The sequence below is a fragment of the Oncorhynchus clarkii genome, chromosome 12 (assembly GCF_045791955.1).
Source record: "Oncorhynchus clarkii lewisi isolate Uvic-CL-2024 chromosome 12, UVic_Ocla_1.0, whole genome shotgun sequence".
NCBI classification, from domain to species: Eukaryota; Metazoa; Chordata; class Actinopteri; order Salmoniformes; family Salmonidae; genus Oncorhynchus; species Oncorhynchus clarkii.
In genome coordinates this window covers 64,297,867-64,325,771 of record NC_092158.1, presented here as the reverse complement: position 1 = coordinate 64,325,771, position 27,905 = coordinate 64,297,867, and the positions used below count along the sequence as shown (strand labels likewise).

The 27,905-nt window shown below is 41.6% G+C and overlaps 2 protein-coding genes across 12 annotated transcripts in view; one reads left to right on the top strand and one right to left on the bottom strand.

Moving 5' to 3' along the window:
* LOC139421030 (pre-B-cell leukemia transcription factor 1-like) overlaps nucleotides 1–5,258 on the top strand; it is a 51,960-nt gene extending 46,702 nt beyond the window's left edge. For 3 of the 4 annotated variants that reach the window (XM_071171508.1, XM_071171510.1, XM_071171509.1), the window contains 2 exons: nucleotides 3,805–3,891; nucleotides 4,085–5,258. In XM_071171508.1, coding sequence (XP_071027609.1) covers nucleotides 3,805–3,848 — 44 coding nt within the window. In that variant the 3' untranslated portion in view covers nucleotides 3,849–3,891; nucleotides 4,085–5,258. Of the gene's footprint in view, nucleotides 1–2,130; nucleotides 2,259–3,804; nucleotides 3,892–4,084 lie in introns of all 4 variants that reach the window. The other variant, XM_071171507.1, reaches the window with a different exon arrangement.
* Nucleotides 5,259–6,465: 1,207 nt separating this feature from the next.
* On the bottom strand, nucleotides 6,466–27,573 carry LOC139421034 (lysophosphatidic acid receptor 2a). 8 transcript variants are annotated; one of them, XM_071171521.1, is made up of 9 exons: nucleotides 27,404–27,573; nucleotides 16,286–16,391; nucleotides 16,066–16,140; nucleotides 15,834–15,912; nucleotides 15,446–15,563; nucleotides 15,092–15,243; nucleotides 14,575–14,753; nucleotides 13,994–14,256; nucleotides 6,466–8,448 (listed from the first exon to the last, which is right to left on the bottom strand). In XM_071171521.1, the coding sequence occupies exons 3-9, from the start codon at nucleotides 16,133–16,135 to the stop codon at nucleotides 8,356–8,358; spliced, it is 954 nt and encodes a 317-aa protein (XP_071027622.1). In that variant the 5' UTR covers nucleotides 16,136–16,140; nucleotides 16,286–16,391; nucleotides 27,404–27,573; the 3' UTR covers nucleotides 6,466–8,355. The 8 variants fall into 8 exon arrangements, with proteins under 8 accessions (XP_071027622.1, XP_071027623.1, XP_071027615.1 ...); XM_071171522.1 differs by lacking the exon at nucleotides 27,404–27,573 and adding an exon at nucleotides 26,656–26,707; XM_071171514.1 differs by having other exon boundaries at nucleotides 15,834–16,140.
* Nucleotides 27,574–27,905: the final 332 nt, after the last annotated feature.

Here is a 27,905-nt window from a genome sequence, read left to right as displayed (position 1 = left end):
AAGAAAAACACTTTTTTTTGGTTTGTTTAAAATAACATCAAATACAGTGTAGACATTTTAATGTTGTAAATGACTATTGTAGCTGGAAACGGCTGTTATGCTATTTTTATGGAATATCTACATAGGCGTACAGAGGCCCATTATCAGCAACCATCACTCCGGTGTTCCAATGGCACGTTGTGTTAGCTAATCCAAGTTGATCATTTTAAAAGGCTAATTGATCATTAGAAAAACCTTTTGCAATTATGTTAGCACAGCTGAAAACTGTTGTTCTGATTAAAAGCGCATTTTGGGGTTCGATTACAGGCTCAAAATGGCCAGAAACTCATCAGTCTATTCTTGTTCTCAGAAATTAAGGCTATTCCGTGAAAGAAATTGCCAAGAAACTGAAGATCTGGCACTACTCCCTTCATTGAATAGTGCAAACTGGCCCTAACCAGAATAGAAAGAGGAGTCGGAGGCCCTGGTGCACAACTGAGCAAGAGGACAAGTACATTAGAGTGTAGTGTGAGAAACAGACACCTCACAAGTCCTCAACTGGCAGCTTCATTAAATAGTACCCGCAAAACACCAGTCTCAACGTCAACAGTGAAGAGGCGACTCGGGATGCTGGCCTTCTAGGCAGAGTTCCTCTGTCCAGTGTCTGTGTTCTTTTGCCCATCTTAATATATATATTTTTTTGGCAAGTCTGAGATATAGCTTTTTCTTTGCAACTCTGCCTAGAAGGGCAGCATCCCAGCGTCGCATCTTCACTGTTGATGTTGAGACTGGTGTTTTGTGGGTACTATTTAATGAAGCTGCCAGTTGAGGACTTGTGAGGTGTCTGTTTCTCAAACTAGACACTCTAATGTACTTGTCCTCTTGCTCAGTTGTGCACCAGGGCTGCCTCTTTCTATTCTGGTTAGGACCAGTTTGCGCTGTTCTGTGAAGGAAGTAGTACACAGTGTAGACTGTCAGAAGAAAGTCCTTTGTTTCTGGCCATTTTGAGCCTGTAATCGAACCCACAAATGCGGATGCTCCAGATACTCAAATAGTCTAAAGAATGCCAGTTTTATTGCTTTTTTAATCAGAACAACAGTTTTCAGCTGTGCTAACATCATTGCAAAGGATTTCCTAATGATCAATTAGCCTTTTAAAATGAAACTTGGATTAGCCAACAACGTGCCATTGGAACACAGGAGTGATGGTTGCTGATAATGGGCCTCTGTACGCCTATGTAGATATTCCATTAAAAATCAGCTGTTTCCAGCTACAATAGTCATTTACAACATTAACAATGTCTACACTGTATTTCTGATCAATTTCATATTTTAACAGACAAAAAAAATTGCTTTTCTTTCAAAAACCAGGACATTTCGAAGTGATCCCCAAACTTTTGAACGGTAGACTGTGTGTACACACACACACACGTATGTACCAGCTACCCCTATTTGCTCAGGAAGCAGACAGGAGCAGGTAGGTGATGTACCCTTGTCATTGTGAGCCATACTGTATGTCTGCTTCATAGAAATCTATTCTATTATTATCTGAATTCTATTTCCATGGTCTGCCTCTCCTGCAGTAAGATTACAGCTCGCTGGTGGACTGTCGGGTATCAGCACTCGGTCTCAAGACTTAACAACTAAAAATGTCTGAATTCCACTTTGACGCTCACTCGTTACAGTTTAACGAAAACTTTGACCGCCGTTTTTCATGTAATAAGACATTTGTGTTGTCTTGATTTTGGTCCGTTTCGAACAAGAAAGTTGCAGTTGTCCCTATAGTTTGGCTATTTCATTCTTCTGCACTAGCCTCATACTTCATTCACAACAACGTGAGGAAGGTGGAAATTTAGGCTCCAACTGTACAATGTATTGGATCATCTTGGCACCCAGAAGGCTGTGTCACGAGCGACTAAATCATTGCTCACCTCATTCTAAACACTCTAACTGTGGTCCACAATCCTCATGTTTTCAACACTAGCCAATGGGTTGTGAGCACGGGTATGAAGGTCTCTTTTCAAAAGCCAGTGTACTTTTAACTTCCTGGTTGAACTGTGATCTCTGACCCCGGCACACTGCGGTGCCTGATTTGACTGACAGAGCCACACTGAGATGCCTGATTGGCTGACACAGCGTGTGTTGCCTGCAGGGTCGTCAGGGTCATACAGCTTGTCTCATGCTGGCGACGCTGCTGCTGCCTACCTCGGCCTGCACCCATTGAACCTCAACGGGGCTGGGGAGGCCGTCCTCAACATCTCTCCCTCTCTGCAGCCCCAGGTAGGCACTGAGGACCTCTAGGAAAGCCTGCCTCAATGCTCCAACCCCCTCCAATCCAGTCTCTCTAGGTTTGCAAAATCCCTGTAACGTTCACAAAATGTCCTGGTTTTCACAATCCTGGTTGGAGGATTTCTGGAATTGGGAGGGAATAGTGAAGGCAATCCTGGAATTTGTTCAAACATTTCTTAAAAAAAAAAAAACAGGGCATTTTGGGGAGGTTTCCGGGACTTTACCACCCCAAACATCCCTAGACACCCAGCTCTTCCTAGCTATGATGACCCCCACCTCCCTCTCCTCACCCCTGATCCATAAACACCCAACCCAAGACCCCCTGTGGCACCTGTCCCTGTTCCACCTAGCAGAGAAACATGCCTCAGGTACATTTTGGCCCTTCCCCCTCTCTCTCCACCTTGTTTCAGTTAAGCCTTTGGTGTACCTACCTTACCATTCTCCCCCAGTTATTTATCCATCCATTTCATCTCTATGTCCACGTTTTCTTCTCCAAATGCCACCCTATTCCCTATATAGTGCACTACTTTTGATGGATATGGTACCATTTGGGACGCAACCAGCCCATGGCCCTCTCTCCATCCTGTCACCATGGAAGCCAAAGCCCCCCCCCTACTCCCCATTACTCTGCTGTTGTTGCCCTCCGCTGTTTGTAAACCTGTGGAAGTGCGGTGTTGCTGAAGAGGATCCACAGATTTCTGCTGTAAACAGCCTGAGGTTAGCCTGGACGGTCACCGGCTGAGGGAAATTCCTCAGTTGCATTTCCTTGACTCTGCTGTGTCCGCATCCTTCTCAAAACCCATTGGAGGAGAATGTCAGAGGGGCGAGACCGCTGGCTTTCTCATCCAATAGGTTTTGAGAAGGTGGAGAGAGGACACGAATGCAATTGAGATTCTCCCTGACTAACCGGATGGTAGGCAGCATTTTCTGCATTCCATCAGTGATGACTGAGAATACAACATCGTGCGATTTAAATTAGGTAGAAATCATTTAATCTCATCAATCTTGGAATGAACAATACAGGAGCAATCGATATTGGCTTGTAATGTTAGAACTGTGATAGCAGAGGCAGATGGATAGTGTATGAACCCAAAGTCAGGGTTGTACAGAGAAGTGTGCAGAGGTTAGCTCGTAGGGAACCAGCAGTCCAAACCAAGAGCCATGCTGCTTTTGCATTGACCGATACAGCAGAGGTTTGTGGAAGCTTTAAAGTTCCTTTAATTCCCACCTGTGTTTGTGTGAGACTATGCCCTGATTGATGTGTGTGTGTGTGCCAGACCCGGGTTCAAATAGTATGTTATCTTCCACTTTTCCTGCACTTGATTGAGCTTGTGTGGCACAACGGAACCAAGCCCGTGCCAATCAAATGCGCTCAAATTATTTGAAAGGAAACAAATCCTTTTTGAACCCAGGTCGTGTGTGTGTGTTCTTCGATCCTTGTGGGGACCTAAACTACCCACAAGAATAGTAAAACAAGGAAAATGTGTGTATGTGCATGCATCTCGTAGCTGATGGCGCCCGTCTTGTCTCCGTCCAGGTGGATACCCTGCACCGTGTTACACGCCTGACGGCAGGCTATGAGGAGCTGACCACTAGCGCCCTCTACGCCCCACACCGCCTCGACGTGAGTCAAACCTCCTTTTATTTAGACCTAAAGAAATGCATGCCTATCAACAAAGTAATTGTAGTCCAGGTATTTAGAGCATTTCACACGTGGATTTTACCAGGGTCACAACATGCCTATATTAAAAAATCTAACAAAACTAGCTGCCCAAATTGACATCTTTTATTTTTCTCTCCTGGTTCTTGCTTTCTAGACTAGCAACAGCTGGCAGGACAACACCCACCCCTCCTGTGTCACTTCTCCACCAGCCCCCCCTGGCAGCGTCCACTCTGACACCTCCAACTGAGACACCCCTCTTCCTCCACCCCAGAGACCTCTTTCTTTTGGGATATGCTCGGACTACCCACTTACACCCCCCGGTCCGGACTGGGCAACCCATGCCAGGCGCTGTGTATACACACACATACGCACTCTCAAACACACACTTCTGTGGACTGTTAAGATGGACAAGTGAACAGAAAACATTTACCTTCCACACTAGAGAAATTCTGAATGCTCGTTTTTGTCTTCATATTGAATGAGGAGACTGACTGGCGCCTGATCATGACATCATAACCCCTCGCTGCCTCCAGGACCTTTGACCTTTTGGGAACTACCAACCCAACCTGGCTGTGTAGGGCAGGTGATGATCACTGTCTGTACATTACCTGTGTAAATGCTCATGTCAACTCCACACAGTGTTCACAGCCTGTCCATTACCTATCCCTTGTGAGGTTCTGGTGTTGACGCGTGTGATAGTGGTCACACACACACTCTCTGGCGATACGGATCACAAGACGAGCTCTGCTCACCTTGCTTGTACCAAAGTGATGTCCTCTCCTCCTTCCCCCAACCTGATAGTTTTCACCCCCCTTCTGTTCCTCTGAGAACCAACTGGTAACACAAAGACACCGCTGTTGTTTCTCCCATCTTTTAGTATTGAGCGAGTGCTTTATAGGTCAGATATGCACACACCACCCACTTTTACAACCCCTCGTATGGAACGTGGACACAGATCTGTCAAGCACAAACGTTTGCACCTTTTTACAGGTGCCGTCTACCTGGTGACAGTAGTTCTGGGGAGTTGAGCATACAGTTGGCCTGAGGGCAGGACTGAAGATGGAGTGGGGAAATGAGCGATTCTCTTTAGTCCTCCAGAGGTCGTTTCTATTGCGTCCCCCTTCGGTTAGTCATCAAAAGCTATCGACTCTTTTGTAGGCGTTTACTTTCCTCTGTCAACTACTTTTAGTTGATTGTAGCCTTTTTCTTTCTAATGTTGTTTCACAAAGAAATGCACCAGCCACCAAATAAACAGTTTGTTTATAGAACTTAAATGTGGTGTTGGGACGGTGAAATGGGTGGAATGAAATATGTTTTGGGGCAGAGAGATGGCTATTTCATTGGGGGGACAAAATGTGACATGAAAATATTTGTGACGGTCTTCCAATGCATGTAGGCTTTTTAGGTGTTCAGTGATGGCTCTCATTTAAATATTCAAGTTATTTAGCTTCTTCACTTTTTTGTTTTCTCAAAGACACAGACCAAAAAGGAGTAATGCGTTATGCTGTATGTACAGAGTTTCTTAGACATTTCAATCGGGATGGCTTAATGAACACAGCCCAGCCTTGCCGTGTTCATTAGGAACGGAACTGGCTGAAGCGGAGGGACTTACCTGAATTTGTCCAACAAGAAATGTTTTTTTTTTTTTTTTTTTTTGCCATTGCTAAACATTTTTGCTACGGTACAAAACGTTTCACTTTCGGTGTACACTAATGAATAGGACCCTGGGTTTATACTCCACCAAATGGTCTCTGGATCAGAACTTTCCTGGGGGCGTGCACCGAAGTGCGTGAAGTCAGAGGTTATGGAGTACATTCAGCCTTTACATTTATTTTTTATCAGTTAGTCTTTGGTATATTTAACAACTGTGGCCTCTCCACTAGCAGAGTATTGTTCAGTAGGGCGAAAACATTTTAAAACCGAGTGATACGGGTAGATGCTACTACCTGAACTTATCCAATAGGAATGCGTGTTTTTGGTTGCAAACCGTTTTGCTACGTTGTGCCCTACTGAACAGGACTCGGGTGGAAGTCCCTGGTCCAGACAGGGCTTAAACTCTCATCTACTCATAATAATCTGTCTTGCTCACAGGCCACACTACAACTTTGCATCGTACCAAAAATACCAGTTATCAAGATGATTATATTTCACACACAAAAGTTGGTGAATAAAAAGTTTTCAGTTTTGGGGTAGAGGGAATTGTATTTGTACTTGTCTTTTTATGGTGTTGTCTGGCCTCATGTCGTTTAAGTTTGAGGTTATATGGGGGGGGGGGGATGTTTGTCTGTCACACCAGTGCTAAAGAATTGATTGTATTGTTGCTGTGGAGACGACAGAGCATCGTTGCCGTAGAGAGCACCTGTTCCATGGGAAGGCATGTTGTTTTCTCCCTTTACTCCATCTCAGAATCTGCTGGTAAAAATGGATCCTATTGGTTTAGCTCTATGATTTGGCCAATCAGCAAGGGCTTTACTCTGTTAACTGTTACCAAAAAGGTACCACTGGTTTTATTACGATAAACAAGGTAGTCTTCAGTTTCTCTGATTTCATTTCCTTTTATTTTCATTCAGCTTAAAATTGTTATTTACAATCATACATCAACTGTTAAGAGTACCGGGCATTTTGATAAAGGACAAACTATATATTAAACAGATATACATGCATCGTTACAGAGAACTCTTATATTGTATTACCCAAATTAGTGTCCTTGTTTACTGTTATTATAAACATTTCATATAGCTTATATCTTACCACTACTACACCAAATTAGTCTTGTCTTTTTCTACCAGTCGTAAATGGATGTCACTGTACAGATTGTGGAATGTTCGTTTCTCTTTTTATAAACCCTCTGCTTTATTTTTGGGTGAGTTGCCTGATTGTTTGGTCTTTAATGTTCTCCTGAGGTTGGGGTCAAGTTAGTTCTTTTTTGAATGATTATTTGCATATTTTAACTTGGTCTTTTTGTTAATTGGGGTTATGGGTATTGTAGTTTTGTTTGGTACTGTGTGAATTCCAATTGGAACTTCTGTGAAACCGCATTTTAGCAATAACCGCTGAATTAATGCCAGCGCCATTGTTGGCCATCTTGCTAGCATATACCGTGAATGCATTTAATCAGCCCTTATCTCAACTGGGGAACAAAGTCTCTCTCACATTTTTAGAAATCCCTTATCCATTTTACTTCGGTAATTTTGTCTGTATTGACCCTATTTTATTTTTTGTTTTCTCCCAGTATTTTATACTAACGATACAGTAAAAATTCGAGCTATTCCTATACAGGTTGAGCCAATAGTGAGTCACCTACTGTAGGATTCTATCTGCGACCGTAGAATTCCACAGCACCAAATCAAACGATACATTAAACCCTTTAATGTGTCACTTTGTTTTGTTAGTATCTTTGTATATTGCTCCCTCTTCTTCGTCCCCTTGTATTTTAAATACCCCCTCTCGTCTCTACCTCTGTCTCTTGTATATAAAACCCCACTGTTTCAAGACCTGCGAGTCTGTACGAACTTATTTTATACCTCAACTTTAGAATTGTTCTAGAACGAGTAAAAAGAATGACAAGTTGTAGTGTTCCTTATTAGAAGAAAAAAATGAATAAAATAATTGTGCTTTTCATTATTTGGGGTTGGTTTTTATTTTTATGATTAGTCATTATATCTATGCTCTTGTGACATTTTAAACAAAAATAATGACACCCTTTGATGGTTTTACACAGTTGAAGTTTACATAAACCTTAGCCAAATACATTTAAACTCAGTTTTTCATAATTGAAACCCGCCTCTGTAGCTAAGTTGGTAAAGTAGATAGAGCATGGAGCGTGCAATGCCAGGGTTGTGGGTTCGATTCACAGGACCACCCGTACGCAAAATGTATGCATGATCGAATGTCACGCAGTTTCATTTCTAGTAAATAGTGAAAGGGTGATTTTTCAGCTTAAATTCCAGGCTTCCCTATATCCCCGTGCTGGTATTTTTAAAGCATCTCATGGCTCGTTATGTATCACATAATTGAACTGTGGCACATGGAGGTAGTCTTTCCCTAGACAGTTTGGCTGTTTCTGAATATATCAGTATTAGTGTAACGCATCTAGATAAACAAATCATACTGTACAAACAAGCATCCCAAAATGTACACATGAGTATGGCGTCATAAATAACCATATTGTCCAGTGTCCTCCTGTTTCAACCCCACTAACAGCTTTATTCAATCTGTATCACGGAAGTTCAGCGTAACAGTGATTTAAATTTAAACGCAAGGTTCCCGCATTAGCAGAGACGCATTCACAGTAAACGCTGCATATGTCAATCGGAAATCACCTTGCAATTTGTAACGCTTCAGCGACAGATTGAATAGAGGCCTAAATACACGAGTGGCTGTAGATCTTAATGTCCATGGTGTCAATATGATTGAATCCAGCTGTCAGGGCGAAGAGGCTTGTCGCCACTCTGTCTTTATCAGCTGGAGGGAAGTAAAGTTGGCTTTCTCTGATTTTACTTCACAACCATTATCTACCTGTGGGGAGCAGACACACAATATCGTCTTTACTGTTGAACAATATCAATTGTATAGTAACCTCTGCGTTCAGAAAGTATTCATACCCATTGACTTACTCCACATTTTGTGTTACAGCGTGAATTCCATATTTTGTTTCACCAATCTGCAGTACACACACCCATAATGAAGGGCCCGATTCTGACTTAGGAAATTAGGCCTTTCTTACACACGCTTTTCCTTTTCACTTCTCAGTAGTTGGTATTCAGACTTACCTTATAAAAGGTGCCTTTGCAGGTGTGGTTCCCTTCCGCGCGCTGAATAAATAATTCAACCGCTAAAAACCCTTCCACTTGCGAGCCAATATTTCTCGGTGAGTTTATTCAATAATCCATTTGAATATGGTGTACTATTAGAATTGTGTCGGATTAAGGCAGCCCAACGCACCTCTGATTCAGAAGGGTTGGGTTAAATGCGGGAGACGCATTGTTGTTCAACTGACTAGGTATCCCCCTATCCTTCCCCCTATCCTTTGTTTCTGCACCAATTGAGAGTATCAGTATTTTGAAATCGACCAATGTAATTAAACGGAATGATAATATAGGCTAGACCACGTGAAGGGAAATAACAGTAAATTGGCAGTTGAATGTGTTATTAGGCCTATGGCTAACACTTAGGAAAGCAAAAAAGACATTGAGAGTATCTCTGCAACTTAAAAAGGCCATCATTTAAATGCTGCATAATGGCACAGTATTTCACATCTCCAGCAATAAGGTAAAATATCTAAAACAAGTATATTTAAAATTCTCTTATCCAAAACTGAATACTCATTTGTTGTAAATTAGTGCATGAATGGTGTTATTTCTATCTGAAAAAAAACAAGATGCTTTTTCCCCTTCATTCATAGTTCCCTCACAAGTAAAGGTGGTGGAATTAAGTGAAGGTCAGAATATGGCTTATCGAATAGCACACTATTCTAATGCTTAAGTTCAAAATCAGAATATGCATTAAAAAAGGGAATCCCGTTCCATTTACGCGCTCTTAATTTTTTTGAAATTGTAGCAAATGAAATCACATTTACATAAGTATTCACACCCCAAAGTCAAAACTTTGTAGAACCAACCAGCTTTGAGTTGACTTGGGTATGTCTATCAGCTTCGGCGATTTTCTCCAGTTACTGAACAGAAATATAGACGCAACAATTTCAAAGATTTTACTGAGTTACAGGTCATATAAGGAAATCCATCAAATTCATTAGGCCCTAATCTATGGATTTCACATTACAGAAAATACAGATATGCAAAAAAAAGTAGAGGCCGTGAGTCAAAACTAGTCCGTATCTGGTGTGACCACCATTTGCCTCACGCAGCGTGACATGTCCTTCGCATAGAGTTGATCAGGTTGTTGATTGTGGCCTGTGGAATGTTGTCCCACTTCTCTTCACTGCCTGTGTGAAGTTGCTGGATATTGGGCGGGAACTGGAACATGCTGTCGTACACGTCGATCCAGAACATCCCATACGTGCTCAATGGGTGACATGTCTGAGTATGCAGGCCATGGAAGAACTGGGATATTTTCAGATTCCAGGAATTGTGTACAGATCCTTGCGACATGGGGCTGTGCATTATCATGCTGATGATGGCAGATGAATGGCATGACAGGATCTCGTCACGGTATCTCTGTGCATTTAAATTGCCATCGATAAAATACGATTGTTTGTTGTCCGTAGTTTATGCCTCTATATCACGCCACCAATGTAACTCTTTTCACAGCTTTGACATCAGCAAACCACGCCATACATGGGGGTCTGTGGTTATGAGGACGGTTGAACGTACTGCCAAATTCTCTAAAATGATGGAGGCGGCTTATGGTAGATAAATTAACAATTATCTGGCAACAGATCTGGTGGACATTCCTGCCGCCATCATGCCAATTGCAAGCTCCCTCAAAACTTTAGACATCTGTGGCATTGTGTGGTGTGACAAGTGCACATTTTAGTGGCCTTTTATTGTCCCCAGCACAAGGTGCACCTCTGTAATGACCATGCTGTTTAAACAGCTTATTGGTATGCCACACCTGTCAGGTGGATGAATTATCTTGCCGAAAAGAAGAAATGCTCACTAACAGGGATGTAAACAAAATGTGTGCAAAACATCCTTGAGAAAAGCTTTTTGTGAGTATAGAACATTTCTGGGATCTTTCATTTCAGCTTTACATGTTGCATTTATATTTTTCTTCAGTGTTGATGTGGAGCGACGGTGAACAGCAATTTTTATGTCTTTACACAGATTTAATGGGATTCAAGTCAAGGCTAAGGGTGGCTACTTTGAGATTCTTCAAATATAAAATAGATTGATTTATTTAATACTTTTTTGGTTACTACATGATTCCATATGTGTTATTTCATAGTTTTGATGTCTTCACTATTATTATACAATGTAGAAAATAGTAAAAATGAAAAACTCTGGAATGGGTAGGTGTGTCCAAACTTTTGACTGGTACTGTATGTAAATTGAATATGTATTTCATTTAATACATTTGCTAAAATTTCTACAAAAAATGTTTTCACTGTCATTATGTATTGTGGTATTGGGGTATTGTGTAGATGGGTCAGAAAAAAAAACATTTAATACATTTTGAATTCAGACTAATGTAACCGATGTGAAATGGCTAGCTAGTTAGTGTTTAAATCGGTGCCGTCACTCGCTCGGAGACCTTAAAGTAGTGGTTCCCCTTGCTCTGCAAGGGCCGCGGCTTTTGTGGAGCGATGGGTAATGATGCTTCGTGGGTGTCAGTTGTCTATGTGTGCAGAGAGTCCCTGGTTCGAGCGAGGGGACGGACGAAAGTTATACTGTTACACTAACACAACAAAACGTGAAATAAGTCAAGGGCTATGAATAATTTATATAGATACAGTGCCTTGCGAAAGTATTCGGCCCCCTTGAACTTTGCGACCTTTTGCCACATTTCAGGCTTCAAACATAAAGATATAAAACTGTATTTTTTTGTGAAGAATCAACAACAAGTGGGACACAATCATGAAGTGGCATTTATTGGATATTTCAAACGTTTTTTAACAAATCAAAAACTGAAAAATTGGGCATGCAAAATTATTCAGCCCCTTTACTTTCAGTGCAGCAAACTCTCTCCAGAAGTTCAGTGAGGATCTCTGAATGATCCAATGTTGACCTAAATGACTAATGATGATAAATACAATCCACCTGTGTGTAATCAAGTCTCCGTATAAATGCACCTGCACTGTGACAGTCTCAGAGGTCCGTTAAAAGCGCAGAGAGCATCATGAAGAACAAGGAACACACCAGGCAGGTCCGAGATACTGTTGTGAAGAAGTTTAAAGCCGGATTTGGATACAAAAAGATTTCCCAAGCTTTAAACATCCCAAGGAGCACTGTGCAAGCGATAATATTGAAATGGAAGGAGTATCAGACCACTGCAAATCTACCAAGACCTGGCCGTCCCTCTAAACTTTCAGCTCATACAAGGAGAAGACTGATCAGAGATGCAGCCAAGAGGCCCATGATCACTCTGGATGAACTGCAGAGATCTACAGCTGAGGTGGGAGACTCTGTCCATAGGACAACAATCAGTCGTATATTGCACAAATCTGGCCTTTATGGAAGAGTGGCAAGAAGAAAGCCATTTCTTAAAGATATCCATAAAAAGTGTCGTTTAAAGTTTGCCACAAGCCACCTGGGAGACACACCAAACATGTAGAAGAAGGTGCTCTGGTCAGATGAAACCAAAATTGAACTTTTTGGCAACAATGCAAAACGTTATGTTTGGCGTAAAAGCAACACAGCTGAACACACCATCACCACTGTCAAACATGGTGGTGGCAGCATCATGGTTTGGGCCTGCTTTTCTTCAGCAGGGACAGGGAAGATGGTTAAAATTGATGGGAAGATGGATGGAGCCAAATACAGGACCATTCTGGAAGAAAACCTGATGGAGTCTGCAAAAGACCTGAGACTGGGACGGAGATTTGTCTTCCAACAAGACAATGATCCAAAACATAAAGCAAAATCTACAATGGAATGGTTCAAAAATAAACATATCCAGGTGTTAGAATGGCCAAGTCAAAGTCCAGACCTGAATCCAATCGAGAATCTGTGGAAAGAACTGAAAACTGCTGTTCACAAATGCTCTCCATCCAACCTCACTGAGCTCGAGCTGTTTTGCAAGGAGGAATGGGAAAAAATTTCAGTCTCTCGATGTGCAAAACTGATAGAGACATACCCCAAGCGACTTACAGCTGTAATCGCAGCAAAAGGTGGCGCTACAAAGTATTAACTTAAGGGGGCTGAATAATTTTGCACGCCCAATTTTTCAGTTTTTGATTTGTTAAAAAAGTTTGAAATATCCAATAAATGTCGTTCCACTTCATGATTGTGTCCCACTTGTTGTTGATTCTTCACAAAGAAATACAGTTTTATATCTTTATGTTTGAAGCCTGAAATGTGGCAAAAGGTCGCAAAGTTCAAGGGGGCCGAATACTTTCGCAAGGCACTGTATATCCTGTACATATTTTTTTATTGTTGATACTTTCTGAAGGCACTGTATCTCTGCGTAGAGGCAGACACACAATATTGCTCAATATCATAAATAGTAATTGTTCACAAAGATAGCGGCACGCTGTGACAGTCACAAGTGTTAGGTTAAAGTCTAAAGGGAGAAGCAAAGGTGAAAGATGAAGAGGCACGAGATAAAGCAGGAAATTAGAGTCACCATTTAAATACATTTGGAATACAAAGCTTTCAAATTTGTGTTCTCTTTCAGAAATCATGTAATGATGGCAGACAAAACTATTTTGTCACAACGGAGCCCATTAAAAAATCCAAACCAGAGAAAATATTACACAATGGTTTTGCTGTATGTCGTCTCTCGGTCTAAAGTTTGTTCTCCCTCAGGAAAAGGAAAGGTATTCAAATTTTGATTGTGGAAAAAAAGTTGCAGAAGAACACCAAGCAGAGAGAGCAGTTACAAGCAGAGAGAGCAGTTACAAGCATAGCACCACATCCACCAACTAAACAGATATTCCCATCAAATAATCCATTGGAATAAGTAGTTAGAATATGTGTCAGTCAGTCAAAGTTCAAGCCAGAGCCGTTTGGGGTAAAGAAAAAGATTATTGGTCACCCCTTGCCAGTACCAGCTTCTGAATTATTGTAAGAAATTAAAATCTAGGTGAAACACACTGAAGGACAGAAACTAAAGAGGAAATGTGTCATGTGAGCCAGAATGGTAAATCGTTGTGAAGTAAAAGCATATTTTTAGATGTTGGAGAACAACAAAAAGCATGATTAGAACCCACAAACCGTATAAAAAGCCTATAGCATCGTAATGGGGATCTATCTCAATATTTACTTGATTCTTTGCACCCTCTCGCCTCATTCTCATAACCCATTAGACAAGAAGGCCCAAAGAGAGGGACCTTGGACCTAGTCCTTCAATACAGTTGAGAAGGAGGTAAGGAGATAGGATGCCAGGAATCACAGGATTGTTTTTGTTGAAAGAGCTGACCTGTAATCTTTCTGTGGTAACCTACCTCTGGTTGCAGTGTGTTGAACTCCACAGGGGACTGCTCCCCCTGGTGGTCAGAGCTCCTCCTACACAGGCAGCACAGGATACACTTAAAGGTCCTTCTCATCTCCTCGTCCCGGAAGGAGTAGATAATAGGGTTAACCAGGGAGTTACACTCAGCCAGGATCAGACAGTACTTCTCATAGGTCAAGGCATGGCTGTCTTTACCCATGATCCCATCTAGCAACAGAGTCATCAGGCCCGGTGTCCAACAGATGACAAACACACCTAGGGAGAGAAGGGAAGCCAAGGAGGAAAACATGAGAGGATATGCCATACCCATGCCATTCACTTGTCAATTAAAACAAACAATTATGTTCCCCATAACCTTACAATAGTATGTATGTTTTAGAGAGTTGCATTGATCTGGAAAAAAGGTTAGGTACCTTTTAGCAATGAGTAAGTTGTAAGTAGGGATGTGAATGGAAATGATTTGAGAATAGAAACAGTCAAATAAAATGGCACGATTGTTGAACAGTATTAGTTTCAATAGCATCACATCCTCTTGGAAGTGTACGTTCCAGGCCAGTTCCAGATCCCACTCACCCAGTACAATAGAGATAGTCTTCATGAGGTTAAAGACAGTCTCGTTGTGCCTCAGTTGGTGGGAGCTGTGCTGAGACATCCGTTTACCCTTACGTCTCACGTAGACATAGATGCGTGCGTACACAGCCACCATGACAGAAAAGGTGAGCAGGTTGAGAGACGCCCAGAAGATCATATACCTGGAGAAGAAAATACTTTGTCCTTTGCTTTAAACCCAACATCCTGAGACACACACACACATACACACACACACACACACACATTGAAAGCCAAGGTCAGCCAGCCACACTGCAGAAGCACCCTTGGAGCAGATCTAGGCTAGGGCACAACGGCAGGAGATGGCATCTAGGATACTTGGGACGCCAACAAACCTCAAGTCCATTTGCCAGCACACTCTCGACCAGGGGTCGTACGTATCAAGCATCTCAGAGTAGGACTGCTGATTTAGGATCAGCTTTGCCCTTTAAATAACATTTTATAGGACAAGGGGGACCTGATCCTAGACCTAGCTGGTTACCTGCGGCTGTAGAGCGGGGCGATGATGGAGCAGTCGCTAAGCTGGCACTCACAGTTCCACCCCATGGAAGGGACCAGCCCCATGATGATAGACACTGCCCAGATACACACGATCAGCAGCACCACCCGCCGTTTGGTCATCTTGCTGTGCAGCTGCATCATCATAATAAAAATAAAAACGTATAACACAGCACATACAGAGACCGCAAATCAATCTACATGATTTTTAAAAAGAAATACAAATAGAGTAGAATGATAAAAACAAGTACAAACACATAAGATACGAAAAGAACAGCCAGACTAATTTAAAGGAAAAGGCTTTGGAGTCTGTTAGAGTAGTTAGTCTTTTTTTTACCTGCATGGTAATTATGGTCTGGTGACGCTCCACCGCCACAGCCAGCAGGTTGGCCACAGACGCCGTCAGGCTCATGTCCACCAGAGCATTCCTAATGAACCATTGCTGCTTGGACAGCCTGAAGAAGAAGAAGATTCCTCTGTCGTCAACTGTCACAGAGACACTGAGATTAGTATGTCTTTTATCCAAACCCACTCGAGACACACACACATACATTACAAACACCTACTGAGAAGTTGGAAGTCACGGTCAGCCACAGTGTAGTGCCCGTAGAGCAGTTGAGGGTTAAATTTGCTGAAGGGCACAACGGCAGGTATCTAGGATACTGATTCGAACCAGTGACACTCCGGTTACCGACCCGGCCTCTCTAGACTACTGTCCGCCCTACCTGATGGTCCAGGGTCCTGTGTTGAGCACGAGGTTGGTGTAGGCCAGCCCGGCGAACAGGTCCGCAGCGGCCATGTTGGCTAGCAGGAAGTAGATGGGGAAGTGGAAGCGTCGGTTGATCAAGATGGCCGCCATCACCATTATGTTGGACAGGATCATAATGAGGCAGATGGTCAGGCCCAGGACCACTACCACACAGTCCCTGACACGCCAGTGTCTGCTGATCTCCTTACCTACGTAATCGTAGAAGAAGGTGACGTTGTGGCTGTAGTCGCACGCGTTTCCCCTGCCACTGCTCTCCATGGCGGCTGGAGACAGAGACAGAATGGAATGGAATTCGGTAAAAGTAGGTGTGAGGCCCTTGGCTCCGCTAGGAGTTGACAGGAATAAGTATAGTCAAATGAAGGTCTTCTCTGTATGGCATTACTTTGCCCATTCATAGATGCTAACTACCTTGAGCGCCTTTTGATGAAGGTATCCGGGTGACTTTTGTTGAGAGCCCCGATGCTTGCTCTAAACGTTAACATGGATCGCTTGCGGTACGGTCTTGGAAACCTATCTTTCATAACAATAAAATAAAAGGCTATATTACTACACATAGGGTTAGTCTTTATAACCCTTTATAGGGTTATTTTAGAGTTAGTCTTCCCACACGGACATACAGTTGAAGTCGGATGTTTACATACACTTAGGTTGGAGTCATTAAAACTTGTTTTTCAACCACTCCACAAATTTCTTGTTAACAAACTATAGTTTTGGCAAGTTGGTTAGGACATCTACTTTGTGCATGACAAGTCATTTTTCCAAAAATTGTTTACAGACAGATTATTTCACTTATAATTCACTGTACCACAATCCAGTGGGTCAGAAGTTTACATACATTAAATTGACTGTGCCTTTAAACAGCTTGGAAATTTCCAGAAAATGATGCCATGGCTTGTGTACAGGTGTACCTGTGGATGTATTTCAAGGCCTACCTTCAAACTCAGTGCCCATTTGCTTGACATCATGGGAAAAAATTATAGACCTCCACAAGTCTGGTTCATCATTGGGAGCAATTTCCAAACGCCTGAAGGTACCACTTTCATATGTACAAGCAATCTGTCTCCTAGGGATGAACGTACTTTGGTGCGAAAAGTGCAAATCAATCCCAGAACAACAGCAAAGGACTTGTGAAGATGCTGGAGAAAACAGGTACAAAAGTATCTATATCCACAGTAAAACTAGTCCTATATCGACATAACTTGAAAGGCCACTTAGCAAGGAAGAAGACACTGCTCCAAAACCGCCATAAAAAAGTCAGACTACAGTTTGCAACTGCTCATGGGGACAAAGATCGTACTTTTTGGAGAAATGTCTTCTGGTCTGATGAAACTAAAATATAACTGTTTGGCCATAATGACCATTGTTATGTTTGGACAAAAAAGGGGGATGCTTGCAAGCTGAAGAACACCATCCCAACCGTGAAGCACACCATCCCAACCGTGAAGCACGGGGGTGGCAGCATCATGTTGTGGGGGTGCTTTGCTGCAAGAGGGACTGGTTCACTTCACAAAATAGATGGCATCATGAGGTAGGAAAGTTATATGGATATATTGAAGAAACATTTAAGACATCAGTCAGGAAGATGAAGATTGGTCGCAAATGGGTCTTCCAAATGGACAATGACCCCAAGCATACTTCCAAAGTTGTGGCAAAATTGGAATGGCCATCACAAAGCCCTGACCTCAAGCCTATAGAAAATATGCGGGCAGAACTGAAAAAGCGTGTGCAAGCAAGGAGGCCTACAAACCTGACTCAGTTACACCAGCTCTGTCAAGATGAATGGGCCAAAATTCACCCAACTTATTGTGGGAAGCTTGTGGAAGACTACCTGAAACATTTGACCCAAGTTAAACAATTTAAAGGCAATGCTACCAAATACTAATTGAGTGCAAGTAAACTTCTGACCCACTGGGAATGTGATGAAAGAAATAAAAGCTGAAATAAATCATTATCGCTACTATTATTCTGACATTTCACATTCTTAAAATAAAGTGGTGATCCAAACCGACCTAAGACAGGGAATTTTTACTAGGATTAAATGTCAGGAATTGTGAAAAACTGAGTTTAAATGTATTTGGCTAAGGTGTATGTAAACTTCCGACTTCATCTGTATATCCATGTTACAGCTCTTGTTTACGGAACATAGACGGAAGACAGAGATGACCACCTGTGCTAATTAGCTATCTAGCGTGCTCTGAACACCTGTGTGTAAGCGTAACTGGGGAGGAAGTGTAGTTCGTCAACTGGAGGAACACGGGCAATTCCACTTCAAATGTATACCGAACAGGAAAAAAATGATTTCAAAGATAAACAAACCATACAACTCTGTGCACTATGACCAATTGACACGGAACATTTTTACATAAAAAAAAAAAACACATTTCATGGAAGAACTACAACGTTTGGTAACAAAATGTCTGTAAAATTTCCTTCCGCTTTTTATGTGTCCACATTTTCCAAAGATTATTGAACTACAGTAAATGATGTGGATTTACATCCAGTCGCAGAATTGTGGTAACGGAATTTCATCATGGGTATCCTGATCTGTACGACACAGAAATGCATCATTATGGATATGAATGTCATTCTCTTCATGGTAATGTATCCTAAATAGGTACACAAAAAAAGGTAGAAATATGTAATCATCCTTCGCATATTATTCTACACATTGGCTATTATTTTTTTATGAGCTTCGCCATTAAACAAGACCAAATTTGGTTGGCCCTGACCGGAGCAAATCTGAACCAATCATAGATGTCTACGTTTCAGAAGTTTGGACAGCAAAGTACAGTATAGCACAGAACAGTATAGTAGAATATAGTACAGTAGAGTTCAGTGCATTGTTTACTCAACTCTAGTGTGCTCTACTTTGCACTGAACTCCATTATCCTACTCTACTGTTCAGTACAGGACTGTACTATACTTCTCTTTACTGTACTCTACAGCAAAGAAAGACCTAGCAAACCTACAGCTGGCTCAAAATAAATTAGCTCGCCTTGCCTTTAAGATGACGCCGAAGAGGATGTCTGAAGTTTGACATGCTCCTGACCAATTGTGCTATTTTGTTAGTTTTTTTCCCTGTTGTTTGTAATTTACGTTGTACATAATGTTGCTGCTGCCCTCTCTTATGACCGAAAATAACTTCTGGACATTAGAACAGAGATTACTCAACACGAACTGGAAGAAGCTTTTTTCGTTAACGAGTCCAACAAGAAGGATATTCTGCTCTACCGGGAACAGGCCCAAATCCCCGTCATTTGTGTGAAAAAAAGAGAGGAAAAGAGGACGCAGATCTGGTTGCCTTTTGAGAATCCATAGGCGAGCGAGTAAATGCCCACTGCCTTCCGTTCTACTTGCTAACATGCAGTCATTGGAAAATAAAATTGATGACCTACGATTACTATTATCCTACCATCAGGACATTAAGAACTGTAATATCTTATGTTTCACCGAGTCGTGGCTGAACGACTACACGGATAATATAGACCTGGCGGGATTTTCCATGCACCAGCAGAACAGAGAAACTACGATGAAGGGTGGGGGTGTGTGTCTTTTTGTCAATAACAGCCGGTGCGCAATGTTTAATATTAAAGAAGTATCGAGGTATTGCTCGCCTGAGGTAGAGTACCTTATGATAAGCTGTAGACCACACTATCTATATTGTTCGTAGCCGTCTATTTACCACCACAGACCGATGCTGGCACAAAGACAGCACTCAACCAGCTGTACAAGGCCATAAGCAAACAAGAAAATGCTCATCCAGAAACGGCGCTCCTAGTGGCCGGGGACATTCATGCAGGCAAACTTAATTTACCAAATTTTTACCAGAATGTGCAAACAGAGGGAAAACAACTTGAGAACAACTTTAATCCACACACAGAGATGCATACAAAGCCCTTCATTTGGCAAATCTGACCAGAATACTATCCTCCTGATTCCTGCTTACAAGCAAAAACTAAAGCAGGAAGTACCAGTGACTCGCTCAATACGGAAGTGGTCAGATGACGCGGCTGCTACACTGCAGGACTGTTTTGCTAGCTCAGACAGGAATATGTTCCGGGATTCATTCAATGGCATTGAGGAGTATACCACCTCAGTCATCGGCTTCATCAAAAACTGCATCGACGATGTCATCCCCACAGTGACCGTAGGTACATATCCCAACCAGAAGCCATGGATTATAGACAACATCCGCATTGAGCTAAAGGCTAGAGCTGCCGCTTTCAAGGAGCGGGACACTAATCCAGACACTTAAAAGAAATCCCGCTATGCCCTCAGATGAACCATCAAACAAGCAAAGCGCCAATACCGGATTAAGATTGAATCATACTACACCGGCTTGTCGGATGTGGCAGGGCTTGAAAACTATTACGGACAACAAAGGGATACCCAGATGTGAGCTGTCCAGTGACGCGAGCCTACCAGACAAGCTAAATGCCTTTAATGATCGCTTCGAGGCAAGCAACACTGAAGCATGCACGAGAGCACCAGCTGTTCTGGATCACTGTGTGATAACGCTCTCGGTAGCCGATGTGAGCAAGACATTTAAAAACAGGTCAACATTCACAAAGCCGGGGGGCCAGATGTATTACCAGGACATGTACTCAAAGCATGCGTGGACCAACTGGCAAGTGTCTAACCCGACATTTTCAAACTCTCCCTGACTGAGTCTGTAATACCTAGGGTTGCAAAATTCCAGGAACTTTCAATAAATGCCCTGGTCTTACAGAAATCCTGGCTGAGATTTTGGGAAAATCAAGGAATTTTTTCAAAGTTCCAGGAGACCACCATAGTCCCTGTGCCCAAGGAAGTGAAGGTAACCTGCCTAAATGATTACCGCCCCGTAGCACTCATGTCGGTAGCAATGAAGTGCTTTGAAAGGCTGGTCATGGCGCACATCAACAGCATCCTCCTGGATACCAAAGGGGTTAGGGTCCCAAAAACTCTCACCATTATTGATTAAGGGGACCTTAAGATTCATATGTTTTGCTACAGGCCTTATAATAGATACTGTTGCTATGTGTCTAAAAACTCTGCCACTATACGTTGCACAAGCCATCTACAGTTGAAGTTTACATAAACTTAGGTTGGAGTCATTAAAACTCATTTTTCAACCACTCCACAAATTTCTTCTTAACAAGCTATAGTTTTGGCAAGTTGGTTGGGGCATCTACTTTGTGCATGACATGTAATTTTTCTAACTGTTTACAGACAGATTATTTCACTTATAAGCAAGACAAACTCAATGTATCACAATTCCAGTGGGTCAGAAGTTTACATACACTAAGTTGACTGTGCCTTTAAACAGCTTGGAAAATTCCATAAAATTATGTCATGGCTTTAGAAGCTTCCGATAGGCTAATTGACATCATTTGAGTCAATTGGAGGTGTACCTGTGGAGGTATTTAAAGGCCTGCTGTCAAACTCAGTACCTCTTTGCTTGACATCATGGGAAAATCGAAAGAAATCAACCAAGACCTCAGAAAAATATTGTAGACCTCCACAAGTCTGGTTCAGCCTTGGGAGCAATTTCCAAACGCCTGAAAGTACCACGTTCATCTGTACAAACAATAGTATGCAAGTATAAACACCATGGGACCACGTAGTCGTCATACCGCTCAGGACGGAGACACGTTCTGTCTCCTAGAGATGAACGTACTTTGGTGTGAAAAGTGCAACTCAATCACAGAACAACAGCAAAGGACCTTGTGAAGATGCTGGAGGAAACAGGTACAAAAGTATCTATATCCACAGTAAAATGAGTACTATATTGACATAACATGAAAGGCCGCTCAGCAAGGAAGAAGCCACTCCTCGAAAACCGCCATAAAACAGTCAGACTACGGTTTGCAACTGCACATGAGGACAAAGATCATACTTTTTGGAGAAATGTCCTCTGGTCTGATGAAACTAAAATAGAACTGTTTGGCTATAATGACCATCGTTATGTTTGGAGGAAAAAGGGGTGAGGCCTTTAAGTCGAAGAACACCATCCCAACCGTGACGCATGGGAGTGGCAATATCATGTTGTGGGGGTACTTTGCTGTAGGAGCGGACTTGGTGCACTTCACAAAATAGATGGCATCATGAGAATAAAAATGATGTGGATAAATTGAAGCAACATCTAAAGACATCAGTCAGGAAGTTAAAGCTTGGTTGCAAATGGGTCTTCCAAATAGACAATGATCCCAAGCATACTTCCAAAGTTGTGGAAAAATGGCTTACGGACAACAAAGTCAAGGTATTGGAGTGGCCATCACAAAGCCCTGACCTCAATCCTATAGAAAATATGTGGCCAGAACTGAAAAAGTGTGTGCGAGCAAGGAGGCCTACAAACCTGACTCAGTTACACCAGCTCTGTCAGGAGGAATGGGCCAACATTCACCCAATTTATTGTGGGAAGCTTGTGGAAGGCTACCCAAAACATTTGACCCAATTTAAACAATTTAAAGTTCGGTAGGCAACAACACATCTGCCACGCTGATTTTCAACACTGGGACCCTCAGGGTTGTGTACTTAGTCTCCTCCTGTACTCCCTGTTCACCCATGACTGCATGGCCAAACGACCCCAACACCATTAAGTTTGCTGACGACACAACAGTGTCACCGATAACGATGAGACAGCCTATAGGGAGGGCAGAGAACTGGCAGTGTGGTGCCAGGACAACAACCTCTGCCTCAACGTGATCAAGACAAAGGAGCTGATCGTGGACTACAGGAACAGCCGTTAACATCAACGGGGATGTAGTGGAGCAGGTTGAGAGCTTCAAGTTCCTTGGTGTTCACATCACCAGCGAACTATCATGGTCCAAACACACCAAGACAGTCGTGAAGAACAAAACATTTTCCACCTCAGGAGACTGAAAATATTCTGGGTCCCCAGATCCTCAAAAAGTTACACAGCTGCACCATCGAGAGCATGGTTGCATCACCGCCTGGTATGGCAACTGCTCGGCATCTGACCGTACGGCGCTACAGAGGGTAGTGCGTACGGCCCAGTACATCACTGGGGCCAAGCTTTCACAAAGAACTAACATCAACAACATGCATGAGTCTTTCATGGTTGAGGTTTGAGGATAAATGTACTACTTCTCTTCTAGTCTTTTTAAGAAACATGTTGAAAATGCCAAAAGACTTGAATAATCTATTTGCATACACTTCAAAACAGACACACAGTACCAGTCAAAAGTACACCTACTCAAAGATTTTTCTTTATTTGTACTATTTTCTACATTGTAGAATAATAGTGAAGACATCAAAACTATGAAAGAACACACATGGAATCATGTAGTAACCAAAGAAAGTGTTAAACAAATCAAAACATATTTTATATTTGAGATTCTTCAAAGTAGCCACCCTTTGCCTTGATGACAGCTTTGCACACTTATGGCATTCTCCCAACCAGCTTCATGAATGCATTTCAATTAACAGGTGTGCCTTGTTAAAAGTTTATTTGTGGAATTTCCTTCCTTAATACGTTTGAGCCAATCAGTTGTGTTGTGACAAATAGCCCTATTTGGTAAAAGACTAAGTCCATATTATGGCAAGAACAGCTCAAATAAGCAAAAAGTAACAGTCCATTATTACTTTAATACATGAATGTAAGTCAATCCAGAAAATGACAAGAACTTTGAAAGTTTCTTCAAGTGCAGTCGCATAAACCATCAAGCGCTATGATGAAACTGGCTCTCATGAGGGCCGCCACAGGAAAGGAAGACCCAGAGTTACCTATGCTACAGAGGATAAGTTCATTAGAGTTACCAGCCTCATAAATTGCAGCCCAAATAAAGTAACAGACGCATCTCAACATCAACTGTTCAGAGGAGACTATGTGAATCAGGCCTCAAATTGCTGCAAAGAAACCACTAATAAAGGATACAAATAATAATAAGAGACTTGCTTGGGCCAAGAAACACGAGCAATGGACATTAGACTGGTGGAAATCTGTCCTTTGGTCTGATGAGTCCAAATTTGAGATTTCTGGTTCCAACCGCCGTGTCTTTGTGAGACACAGAGTAGGTGAACGGATGACCTCTGCATGTGTGGTTTCCACCGTGAAGCATGGAGGAGGAGGTGTGATGGTGCTTTGCTGGTGACACGGTCTGTGACGTATTTAGAATTCAAGGCACACTTAACCAGCATGGCTACCACAGCATTCTGCAGCGATTCGCCATCCCATCTGGTTTGAGCTTAGTGGGACTATCACTTGTTTTTCAACAGGACAATGACCCAACAAACATCTAGGCTGTGTAAGGGCTATTTGATCAAGAAAGCAAGTGATGGAGTGCTGCATCAGATGACCTGGCCTCAACGCAATTGAGATGGTTTGGACCGCAGCGTGAAGGAAAAGCAGCCAACAAGTGCTCAACATATGTGGGAACTCTTTCAAGACTGTTGGAAAAGCATTCCAGGTGAAGCTAGTTGAGAGAATGCCAAGAGTGTGCAAAGCTGTCATCAAGGCAAAAGTGTAGCTACTTTGAAGAATATAAAATATATTTTGATTTGTTTAACACTGTTTTGGTTACTACTTGTGTTATTTCATGGTTTGTGTCTTCACTATTATTCTACAATGTAGAAAATAGTTTTAAAAAATAAAGAAAAAACCTTGAATTGGTAGGTGCGTCCAAACTTTTGACTGGTACTGGACATACCCCACCAGACACGCCACTATGGGTTTCTTCACCGTACCCAAAACAAAAACAGAATTCATGCGTCACTCAGTTATGTAATGCTCTGCCACCAGAGGTTAGTCAGGCAAAAAGCAAGTTTCGCTTTAGAAAACAGATTAAAGAAAACATTGTATCACAATGCCTATCCTCTTTCTAAAGTTCTAATTTAACTATACTGTACATAGGAATAGGAATATGTATATGTATATTGGAATAGTGTGTAAATTGTATTTTTGTTGTCGCTTGGTGTCTTTCCAATTTATAACTCTTATTTTATATATAGAATTTCACGTAATATCTTATGTTGTTCTCGTTTATAACTGTTCTGTACTTTGTCATGCACTTGTATGTTTATGTGGAACCCAGAAAGAGTAGCTGCTGCATGTAGCTGCTGCATTAAATTGCAGAACTTCCGTTAAAGATTTTTTGCAAATCCAATTTGGTAATAATTCCTAATCAAAATTCATATCCGTGAAAACACTAACTAATTGATAGGTCTACCTTTACTTGTTACTTCTGTAAACGTTCATTATTCTCCCTCATGAGGAATATCTTAAAGATATGTGGGTTTTTTGTAACGGAATTTCAAGACACAAGGCAATGTTTCTTAAACTTACAGAAGGCAGAAAAAATATAATGAACTAAATGTAAGTGTTGATAACTTGGCAGGGGTATTTCTAAAACTTTAAGACTTTTTTCTGGTAGATATTTTCTAAACCCTTAAACCACTGTGCCACTCGGGAGCCCTATACTAGACACCTTGTGCCAGATGTGATATAGGCTTACTGACAGTAGTTGCCTCCACTGATTCTACCCCCTCAGGCCTATTATGGGACAGTTTCTGCCACAAAAAGGCATGTGGAAACCAGCAGAGTGCAGGTTGAGTGTGTGAACTCAACCTGGTCTCAAAGCATTTCGTATTATTCTGGAACGAAGTCCGAGACACTCCTTTTAGTAAGATTTTACATTTGCTATGGTTACATAAGACAGATGGTTATTTAAGTCAAAAACTAAAGGAGGGGAGTTGGTCAGGGTGGATGGGTATAACGCGAATGTCTAGCAACCCAAAGGTTGCGAGTTCAAATCTCATCACGGACAACTTTTCAAACACTTACTACTTTTTAGCTACTTTGGAACTACTTAGCATGTTAGCTAACACTTCCCCTAACCTTAACCATTTTAGCTAACTCTTACCTTTACCCTAACTCCTAAACTTAACCATAACCCTAATCCCTAGCCTAGATAATGATAGCGAGCTAGCCACCTAGCTAGAATTCATAACATATACGTTTTGCAAATTCGTAACATATTGTATGTTAACAAATTCATAACATATAATACAAATGTAATTTGTAAATAATCATACGAAATGGGTGATGGGCATCCACAAATTAATTCATACCATATGAAATATAACATTTACTAAATGCGGATTTACGTACAGAATAATACGAAATGTTCTGACACCAGGTTGCTGAACTGTATTCTAATACTTTGCGTGAATAAACAGATAACTATCTGATCGCGCCGTGCACTGTTGCAAAATAACAATTTGACAGATATCCAGTTTTTCAAGTTAAACTTAGAACATTGTGCAAGACCAAGACACCAAACCTTATAGTTAAACTTTACATTTTCTTGAACAAACATAAAAAGGTCTACGTGACATTGTTTTATTCCCTCTGTAAAATCAGGTGTAAACAAAGGTACAAGGTACGGTTACAGTAAAACAAGGACTGGAGGTACGGTAGAACTAGAAGAAAATCGGAAAGGTTTACAGAATGACGCCTAGGTCAATTAAGAAGTTTCAACTTTGTTTTAACTCTTATAACTCTTCAGACAAAACAAGTGCAGTCTTTTTCAGAATAAATACAGGGACTAGAAGTAGCCTACTGTGATTGTCATACCTGACTACACACAATTTGATCAACGCTGGACCTGAGTTTGTAATTGAATTACCGAACCCCACATTATACACCCAATAATAATCATGCGTAGGCTTATAATAATAAACATTCGGTTGCTTACCGCTGTTTTAGAACAACGTTTCCCTCCAATATAACCCGAAATGTAATTTATATGTTGAACACTTCCAACAGGTAAATGTACCTTTTCACCCTCAGGGACCAGGGTTCCGGTCTAAAAGCACGGTTTTGACTACTCCTACAGTTTTGCTTCGGTACTGCAGACGAACTGACGCCCGGCCCAGAAAGACAAATTCCATACACGGCCACATAAACAAGTCAAATAACCAATAAGACACCACCTACAGCCAAAGTTAGTAAAGATGTCTAAGTTTATTTATATGTAAGTTTTGGAGGCCTGAACAAATTTACATCGAAATGTAAAGATCTGTCACACGTTGAAAGCAAGTCTAAAAAGCGCTAGATCTGTTCTATGTGCGCTATTTCTATGCTTCCCTGGGTTTCATTTTTGCATCTTTTACTTTCGATGTTGTACACCAGCTTCAAAAACCAATACAATAAATGTTGGTTATTGAAAATATATTTCTCAGCAGTTTAGATGGTACAATGATACTATAAACTGCATGTTTTATCACATAAACTGAAATTAGACAAACTATTGGAATTTTTGCAAGCAGGAAATGGCAGAGCAATTTCTGCATATTGCACCTTTGACATGTTATATTCATCCAAAGTCTGGCATGTGTTAGGATAATGTGATGACGTTGTCGCTGCTCCCTGTGCGCACTGAGTGCTAGTGGTTATGTGATGTTGATCCATAAAAACCGGATGCAACCCGGAAATAAACGGTCCATGTATTGGCAATATGCGAACGTGAGTAGATTTCCTTGGGTTACGGTCAAATCACTTAAGACACACCCTCGTTCACTTACCCTCTCCTTATGCCCTTGGGGGATCCCCGTCGCCATCTTGCTGGGTGGTCCAAATGATTAGCCAAGCAAGGGAGGTTTGCAACGTAAGCCCCTCAGCCTTCGTTTTTATTCGGCTTTGCAAGTGTACTATTATGTTCACTCCCGGGCCTGAAACTCCCCATAATTCAATTTGCGACGATTGTACATCCGCTAAGAAAAGTCCGCGAAAACTTAAACAACATAATTGGAGAAGTCAACGTAGAAGTGTAAGTAAAAACGAACGCAAATAAGTTAGAAATTGTACTACTACGTAAATATTTTTTGGGTTGGTTAACTTTGGAAATTGTAGAAATAAAAAATGTTCCTTCTTCAGAAGTTCCAGCTCGGCAGCCTAACGTTAGTTAGCTAATTAATTTGCTAGCTTTCATACAGTAGGCATATATTAATAATAATATATTTAATATAAGTAGACATGCACTCATAATTGAATGTAGCGCATATAAAGCACCCACAAACCACTGGT